The 9,791-nt window shown below is 48.2% G+C and overlaps 1 protein-coding gene across 1 annotated transcript in view; it reads right to left on the bottom strand.

Moving 5' to 3' along the window:
• KCNK17 (potassium two pore domain channel subfamily K member 17) overlaps positions 1 to 9,791 on the bottom strand; it is a 55,364-nt gene that overhangs the window by 4,361 nt on the left and 41,212 nt on the right. The window contains exon 3 of the mRNA XM_026649669.1: positions 1,311 to 1,477. Within this exon, the coding sequence (XP_026505454.1) occupies positions 1,311 to 1,477 (167 nt within the window). The remainder of the gene's footprint in view (positions 1 to 1,310; positions 1,478 to 9,791) is intronic.

Genomic DNA, 9,791 nt, shown 5'->3' with positions numbered 1-9,791 from the left:
AGGGAGTGAGGGACCTGCCGCCCCCGAATTGCCGCAGGTGCCGCCCTCTCCCTTGGCCGCCCCAAGCACCTGCTTGTTAAGCTGGTGCCTGGAGCCGGCCCTGCATGTGGACCACCTCCCATCCTATTTGTGATCACACATGGGTGAAATCCTGACTCCACTGATATCAAACCCCCCATTGTCTTCAGTGGGATCAGGATTTCACCCAACATCTGTGGCAACTACCACTATTACTTCCCATAATAGTAATGGGATATTAGAATTAGGGAAGTATTTAATGTATTACTAGCTTCTTTTATTGCAGCTGAAGACAAGGAGTGACAACCCAGGATAAACCAGTTTGCTGTGTATCACCAGATGTCCCTTGATTGCCAGTGGAAAACTTTTGCTGTAGAGAAGGCAGTATCAGCACTTCTGCTATCAGTCAGTTTTCAGGGTCTTATAGCACAGCCTAAAGTTGAAATGTGTTAGTAGCATGTGCCTCGGACAGAAATTCTTTCCCACCTCCAGGAAAATACATGTTGTATATTTTAAAACGTCTGGGTATGCAATGTATATTTCTGAGTTCCATGTCAGGGATTCAATAGGGTCCATGTCAGGGAGGAATGGCTCCTTTGAGATTAGCTAGTAAACAATAGAACAGAGAAACAGTGGAGGGAACTCTTGTGACAGAGAGAATCAGACTGTATTTGGAATCGCACATGCTGAACCCCTCCTGCACCCTAACCCCCTGCCCTGAGCCTCCTCCTGCACCCCACACCACTCCTGCATCCCAACCCCCTGCCCTGAGCCCCCTCCTGCACCCCAACCCCCTACCCTGAGCCCCCTCCTGCACTCTGCACCCCAACCCCCTGCCCTGAGCCTCCTCCCGCACCCCTCCCCGCACTCCAACCCCCTGCCACACCCTGCACCCCAACCCCCTGCCCTGAGCCCCCTCCCACACCCCTCCTGCACCTCATCCCCCTGCCCTGAGCCCCTTCCTGCACACCGCACCCCCCTCCCACACCCCCAACCCTCTGCCCCAGCCTTACATTCATGGCCCTGCATGCCATTTCCCCACCCAGATGTGGTTCTCAGGCCCAAAAGTTTGCCCACCCCTGCTATAGGGGAAGCTGTTCATCAGAACAGTAAGTAAAGCTATCAATTAACTAACAGCTCCTTGTGATATCAGTACAGATGATTTGGCTCCTATAAACCAAAGGTTAATGCAGAGTAATCACTGCTTCCCTTATTGGGTAATTCACCCCCATCAACCAGACAACCCCTCCACCTTAATGTGTGGATCAGACGCTTATGGCCAGACTGCTTACCTGCCAGTGCAACTTCTCCCCCAGGCGCTTGGCACATCGCTGAACCCCAGACAGCATCAGGTGCCCAATCCGGTTCAGGAGGATGAGGTTCAAAGGAATCCCAAAGAGGGCAAAGAAGATGCAGAAGATCTGAGCACTCACAGTGCTGGGGCTCAGGTTCCCATAGCCTGGCAGGAAAGGAACAGAGCAGGGTAAATTCTGATGCACTCTCTGCCTGCCCTCCTCCCCCACAGCTCTAGACCTCTATCTTCTATCCTAGGAATGGGAGGTCACTGCTCTAAAGGGACCATGCCAGCCCCCCCACCCCATGTATAATTTTTATTACTCCCCATTGTTTGTAACATCCTCTCAGAGGCTGGAAAATAAAATGTCTTTGTCTTTCCTTGCCAATTTCCCCCCCCCCTCCATTTCCATTTGCCAGTCACTGAATTTCCTCCCCTTACCCACTGCCCAAGCCAGGGATTTGACAGGAATATTTACTTCTTTGTTCTGGAGTGAGTATTATTGACGTCAGTGTGGCATTGGGAATAGGATTTGTTAGACAACTGCCAGTAGAAGACTATCTAGACCATAAAACATTGCTTGTCTTGAGACACTACATAAATTTTGGCCTCTTCTTTTGAAGCGTGACTCAGAAACAAACAATTAGGCTTGTGCACTTCTTGCTTCGTTTACATTATAAGAAAGAGGAATAAAAATTACATGCAATTTTTGTTTCTCTTTGCAGGATGCCTTTAAGTTAAGTGACGGGGTGACACAGAGTAACATTTTCAAAAGTGCCCATGTGGCTGATGAACCTGTGTCCCATTTTCAAAAGGGGCCTTGTCACTTAGAAGTCTAAACTGCATTGAAAGTCTTTATCCCCCTGCAAAAGAACCAACATCCCCCCCCCCCCCCCGGCCCCCGATCTTCAGTATCTGGAGGACATGCCCCTCTAGGGAGTAGTTTTAGGTGTGAGGACAGGTCTATGCAGCAAATGAAGATGTGAATGTAGCACAGGTAAGCACACCCATGCTTGCTTTAATCTAGCACCTGCAGGTAACAGCAGTAGTGAAGATGTGGTGCCAACTGCTTCAGCCTGGGTTAGCAACCCAAGTCCATATCCAGGGTCCCCCACACCTTCCTTTGCTCTGTTGACCCTGAATCACTTGTCAGGACCAGCTTTTAACATACACGGCACTTAACACCTTCTGATATTTCAGGTGAAGAACAGCTCTTCAAAGGGCTAGCTCTAAAGTTCGGTCCCTTGCAGGAGGCAGGGGTCTTGGAGAAAAAAGTATGTGATCATCTAATTAACAACTATCACAATGCACACGTCCATGAGTGCTGCATTAAGGTTGCACAGGCATTTCCTAATGTTTGGGTGCTTGACTTTGCAACCTTAATGTTCTTTAAGCAGAGATTTTTTTAAATGCAGTTGTCCATAGAGTCCCTTGCACAAGCTGTAGCTCTGAACAGAGCAAAGGGAGCAAGAAGTTAAAGGGGTCCAGGCACGTGACAAAAGAGGGTGCTAGATGGTTTGGGCAGGGTAGGCTACCTATGAGAGAACATGTGGGGTGTTTCTATGGTAGGGTCTATTCCTGGGCATGTTGCAAATTCTGACTGTTTCCAGATTCTCTCCTGGACATTAGACCCAGGGCATTTCACAGGTTCCTTTGGTCCTGAGGAGACAGAGCTGGGAGGTGTTTAGCCAGGAAAGCTGAAACTCAAACCGGAGTCATGCTGACCCAATGCATATCTATATAACCAGCCAGCCCTGAGTTTCCTCTCCTACCCTGTTTAAAATTAACAAAGGTTGTGTATTGGCTTGGGCAGCTCTTCTTTTTCCTCCCTGATTTCTCATTCCAGCACTAAAGCTTTCCACAGCCTTAGTGCTGTGTGGGAGGAAAAGCTGGCAAAGGTAGGAAGGACTATATTGTTAGGATCACTTTGGGAAACAGAGCAACCCGAGAGGAGGCCGAACCTATCTCAGTGTTCGCAGAGATCAGACCCACCTTTCCCTTTGGGCTTGGCTATACTAGGCAAATTAGTACCAGTGTAAACACAGCCAGGTAGTGCTATGGTGAACACTGCACCAGTGCAAACTGGGACTGACCCCAGTAAGTAGGTTGCACTAGTGCAAGCTCTGCCTTACACCAGAGCAGTGCATCTACATGGGGGTTGTACTGTCTCCAAAACCAGACCTAACTGCAATCTAGATAGGGCCTTTGCGCCACCCAAACCTGATGCTGTCATCTCACTTAGGGCATGTGTTAGCTTTCCTGAGTATCATTGTGTAAGTCAAATGAACCGAAGGTGTGCTGTTAAAGTGCCTATATTAAAACTCATTGATTTAATCCATGTGGAAGCTCTTATTCAGAAGTGGCTTTAGCTTAACTCACTTAGGCCTGGTCTACACTATGAGTTTAATTCGAATTTAGCAGCGTTAAATCGAATTAACCCTGCACCTGTCCACACAACGAAGCCATTTATTTTGAAATAAAGGGCTCTTAAAATCGATTTCTGTACTCCACCCCGATGAGCGGAGTAGCGCCAAAATCGATATTGTCATTTCGAATTAGGGTTAGTGTGGCCACAATTCGATGGTATTGGCCTCCGAGAGCTATCCCACAGTGCACCATTGTGACCGCTCTGGACAGCAATCTGAACTTGGATGCACTGGCCAGGTAGAGAGGAAAAGCCCCGCGAACATTTGAATTTCATTTCCTGTTTGTCCAGCACAGGAGAGCACAGGTGACCACAGAGAGCTCATCAGCACAGATAACCATGCAGGCCGATAATCAAAAAAGAGCACCAGCATGGACCGTACGGGAGGTACTGGATCTGATCGCTATATGGGGAGAGGATTCAGTGCTAGCAGAACTTTGTTCGAAAAGACGAAATGCCAAAACTTTTGAAAAAATCTCCAAGGGCATGATGGAGAGAGGCCACAATAGGGACTCAGATCAGTGCCGCGTGAAAGTCAAGGAGCTCAGACAAGCCTATCAAAAAAACACAGGAGGCAAACGGTCGCTCCGGGTCAGAGCCGCGGACATGCCGCTTCTACGCCGAGCTGCATGCAGTTCTAGGGGGGGCCGCCCCCACTACCCCACCTCTGACCGTGGATTCCGAGGGGGGGTAATCTCATCAGCCACACCTGAGGATTCTGCGGACGGAGAAGAGGAGAAGGAGGAGGACGACGACGAGCTTGCAGAGAGCACACAGCACTCCGTTCTCCCCAACAGCCAGGATCTTTTTCTCAGCCTGACTGAAGTACCCTCCCAAGCCAGTACCCAAGACCATGACCCCATGGAAGGGACCTCAGGTGAGTTTACCTTTTAAAATATAAAACATGGTTTAAAAGCAAGCGTTTTTTAAATGATTAATTTGCCCTGAGGACTTGGGATGCATTCGCGGCCAGTACAGCTACTGGAAAAGTCTGTTAACGTGTCTGGGGATGGAGCGGAAATCCTCCAGGGACATCTCCATGAAGCTCTCCTGGAGGTACTCCAAAAGCCTTTGCAGAAGATTTCTGGGCAGTGCAGCTTTATTCCGTCCTCCATGGTAGGACACTTGACCACGCCATGCTAGTAGCAAGTAATCTGGTATCATTGCATGACAAAGCCTGGCAGCGTATGGTCCTGGTGTTTGCTGGCATTCAAGCAACATCCGTTCTTTATCTCACTGTGTAATCCTCAGGAGAGTGATATCGCTCATGGTAACCTGGTTGAAATATGGGAATTTAATTAAGGGGACAGAGGTGGCCGTTCCTACTGGGCTGTTTGCCTGTGGCTGAAAAGAAATCCTTCCCTGCAGTTAGCCAAGCGTGGTGGTGGTGGTGGTGGGGAATTGGCACTGAGCTTTTTGCCTTTGGCTAGCAGGGATCTTCCCTGATACCAGCCACACGGTGGGGGGAGGGGTACAGCGATCATCCCAGATAATTCATGGCGGGAGGGGGGAGTGGGGGGTTAGTTTGGTTTCTGATGCTGAAGGTTAACAGGAAAACCGCAGCAGTCAACGGGCTTTGCTTGGTATGTGGGAAAGGAGGGCGCAGAAGCCGAAAGACAATGGCTTACCATGGCCGCATGCAAGCTGAATTCTGTTGCCCGGACCTGCGTCTGTGATCTAACACCAAAGCCACAGGCACTCAATATTAAGATGGAAAATGCGACCTTGTACTGAAATCACATGTGCTATGTAATGTGAATAGTGTTGTTCAACAGGAAAGAGTATAAGCATTGTTCTGTAAAATGTATCATTTTAAAAACTTCTCTCCTTTTTTTCATCCCTCCAGCAGCTGCAAATTTTTGAACCCTCCCTCCTCCGTCCCGAAGGCTATCTCAGATAAGGCGGCGGAGAAAGAGGACGCGAGACGAGATGTTCTCGGAAATAATGGAATGCACCCACAATGAAAGAGCTCATTTGAATGAGTGGAAGGACATGGTATCTAAATACAGGAAAGATACCAGTGAACGTGAGGTCATGAGGGACGCTCGAGATGAGAGGTGGCAGGCTGCAACGCTGGGGCTGCTGCGTGATCAAACGGACATGCTCCGGCGTCTGGTGGAGCTTCAGGAACGGCAGCAGGATAACAGACTGCCGCTGCAGCCGCTGTATAATCTCCCTCCCCCATCACCATGTTCCATATCCTCCTCACCCAGACGTGTAAGAACGCGCACCCTCCCACTCCACCCCAGTGGAGAGCCCAACCAAAAGGCTGTCATTATATTGAATTTTTTCAGTGGCCTTTTACTTCCCTCCTATCCTCCTCCCAAACCTCACACAGGTTACCTTGTCGGTTCTCTCCCTATGTTTATAATCAAAATTAATAAAGAATACATGATTTTTAAACGATAGTGACTTTATTTCCTTTAAAAGCAAGCTGTGATTTAAGGGGGGAGGGTGGTTTGCTTACAGGGAATGAGTCAATCAAGGGGGCGGGTTTTCAACAAACAGAGCTTTCACACCGTAGCCTGGCCAGTCATGAAACTGGTTTTCAAAGCTTCTCTGATGCGCAGCGCTTCCTGGTGTGATCTTCTAATCGCCCTGGTGTCTGGCTGCGCATAATCAGCAGCCAGGCGATTTGCCTCAGCCTCCCACCCCGCCATAAAGGTCTCCCCTTATTCTCACAGAGATTGTGGAGCACACAGCAAGCAGCAATAACAATGGGGATATTGGTTTGGCTGAGGTCTGACCGAGTCAGTAACGAGCGCCAGCGACCTTTTAAACGGCCAAATGCACATTCTACCACCATTCTGCACTTGATCAGCCTGTAGTTGAACAGCTCCTGACTCGTGTCCAGGCTGCCTGTGTATGGCTTCATGAGCCATGGCATTAAGGGGTAGGCTGGGTCCCCAAGAATAACTATTGGCATTTCAACATCCCCAACGGTTATTTTCTGGTCCGGGAAGTAAGTCCCTTGCTGCAGCCGTTTAAACAGATTAGTGTTCCTGAAGACGCGAGCGTCATGAACCCTTCCCGGCCAGCCCACATTGATGTTGGTGAAACGTTCCTTGTGATCCACAGGTGCTTGCAGCACCATTGAAAAGTACCCCTTGTGGATTATGTACTGGGTACCCTGGTGCTCCGGTGCCAAGATAGGGATATGGGTTCCATCTATCGCCCCACCACAGTTAGGGAATCCCATTGCAGCAAAGCCATCCACTATGACCTGCACATTTCCCACAGTCACTACCTTTCATAGCAGCAGCTCAGTGATTGCTCTGGCTACTTGCATCACAGCAGCCCCCACAGTAGATTTGCCCACTCCAAATTAATTCCCGACTGACCGGTAGCTGTCTGGCGTTGCAAGCTTCCAGAGGGCTATCGCCACTCGCTTCTCAACTGTGAGGGCTGCTCTCATCTTGGTATTCTGGCGCTTCAGGGCAGGGGAAAGAAAGTCAAAGTTCCATGAAAGTGCCCTTACGCATGCGAAAGTTTCGCAGCCACTGGGAATCGTCCCACACCTGCAACACTATGCGGTCCCACCAGTCTGTGCTTGTTTCCCGGGCCCAGAATCGGCATTCCACGGCTATAACCTGCCCCATTAACAGCATGATCTCCAAAGCACCGGGGCCTGCAGTTTGATAGAATTCCATGTCCATGTCCTCATCACTCTCGCCGCCGCGCTGCCGTAGCCTACTCCTCGCCGCCTGGTTTTGCAGGTTCTGGTTCAGCATAAACTGCACGATAACGTGCGAGGTGTTTACAATGTTCATGACTGCTGTCTTGAGCTGAGCAGGCTCCATGCTTGCCGTGGTATGGCGTCTGCACTGTTCACCCAGGAAAAAGGCGCGAAACGGTTGTCTGCTGTTGCTTCCCTGGAGAGGGGGGAGGATGTACCCAGAACCACCCGCGACAATGTTTTTGGCCCCATCAGGCATTGGGATCTCAACCCAGAATTCCAATGGGTGGAGGAGACTGCGGGAACTATGGGATAGCTATGGGATAGCTACCCACAGTGCAACGCTCTGGAAATCGACGCTAGCCCCGGTACATGGATGCACACTGCCGAATTAATGTGTTTAGTGTGGCCACATACATTCGATTTTATACAATCTGTTTCCAAAATTAGAATTATAAAAATTCGGATTAATCCCGTAGTGTAGACATACCCTTAGTTCATTCCCTGAATTAAACTGAAGTGGTCTAAGGCCACTTCGTTTCAGAATGAGAGTGTCCACACACAGGTTTAATGGGATCTAACTGATCTGTTTTCCATTCACATTTTCAGTTCATTCCGCTTAACTTTCCTGAGTGCCCTTCCCCCATTGACCTCAGAAATGCTTGAGCACTGAGAGCTCTTTGACAAGGGGAGACTGAAGTGTGGCCCCAGGAGCATTGCTATGCGATCCCCTTATCTTCATTACACACACCAGCTTGTCACACCCGCTCAGTCAGGGTAGTGGCACCTCCACACTGAAGATGACGGGCGCTGCAGTTGGCTGTTTCTTGTAGTCTAGATGCAGCTCTCAGGCGCCTAACAAGTTATCAGTGTGCCCAGGCTAGCCTGCATGCCTCCTTACAGACAATGGGGCCAGTTTTCAAAGGCTCAAAGGGCAGTTAATTGTCCAACTAACACCAAAATCCTAGGGGAGTTGGGTGCCTAACTCCCCTTTGTGCCTTTGAAATTCTGTCCCACTGTCAATCCTGCTGTTTTTTCAAGCTTTCTGTGTGGCTTTTTGCCATGTGTCCATCTGAGCCAAGTCTGCAGTAACAGGAGCAGCAGTTAGCATGTAGATCTCAAAGTGTTTGCCAAAGGTGGAAAGTCGTGATTATCGCCCTTGTATAGGAATTGGTGGGGGAATAAAGGCAGTGAAGTGACTTGACCAAGGTCGGCCAGGGAGCTAGTGGCAGACGGCTGACATGTACAATTAAGAAGATTGTACTGGATTTTTTAAACTCAGGGAAAGCTGACAGGTGCAGGGAGCACATGGTTTGGACACACACATTCCTTAGGGGAGGATTTATTAAAGGGGATACTCTATATCCTAGTAAGGAGAAGAGGATAGACGTTAATAAAGTACAAGTAGGAGCTGAAGAGAAACAGTCAAACGAAACAGTCCCGTTCAGTTACATCACATGAAGGCAGACAACTAAATATTGACAAATTTTATAAGTGCTTGTATACAAATGCCAGAAGTCTACCAGAAGTCTAAACTAAGATGGAGGAACTTGAGTGCCTGGTATTAAATGAGCATATTGATCTAATAGGCATCACAGAAACTTGGTGGAATGATGATAATCAATGGGAAACGGTAATTCCAGGGTACAAAGCCTATAGGAATGACAGAGTAGGTCACGCTGGTGGGAAGCAGCACTATATGTGAAAGAAAGCATAGAGTCATATTCGGTAAAAATCTAAGTGAATCAAACAGTACCATAGAATATCTATGGATAGAAATTCCATGCTTGAATAATAAGAATATAGCAGCAGGAATATACCACATGAGCAGGATGGTGACAGTCATTGTGAAATGCTCAGGGAGATTACAGAGGCTACTAAAACAGAAAACCTAATAATAATAATGGGGGATTTCAACTATTGTCATATTGACTGGGAACATGCCACCTCAGGATGGGATGCAGAGATAAAGTTCCTAGACACCATTAATGACAGCTTCATGGAGCAGCTAGTCCTGGAACCTCAGAAGGATAGAGGCAATTCCTGATTTAGTCCTAAGTGGAGCACAGGATCTGGCCCAAGAAGTGAATATAGCTGAATCAATCAGTAATAGAGAGGTAGGTGTGTATGTGTGTGTGTGCGCGCGCGCGTGTGTGTAACACACACACACCCCCCCAAAGAAGCCCACCACATTAGCATTTGGCTTCAAAAACGGGAAACTACACAAAAATAAGCAATCTAGTTAAATGGAAATTAAAAGGAAAAGTCACAAGAGTTAAATGCCTGCAAGGTTCATGGAAACTTTTTAAAAATACCATAATAGAGGCTCAAACTATATGTATATCCCAAATTAAAAAAAAAAAAAAAAAAAAAAAAAA

This window comes from Terrapene carolina, unplaced genomic scaffold, assembly GCF_002925995.2.
Source record: "Terrapene carolina triunguis isolate 2854851 unplaced genomic scaffold, T_m_triunguis-2.0 Scaffold85, whole genome shotgun sequence".
In the NCBI taxonomy this organism is placed as follows: domain Eukaryota; kingdom Metazoa; phylum Chordata; order Testudines; family Emydidae; genus Terrapene; species Terrapene triunguis.
This window is presented reverse-complemented; position numbering and strand designations above follow the sequence as displayed.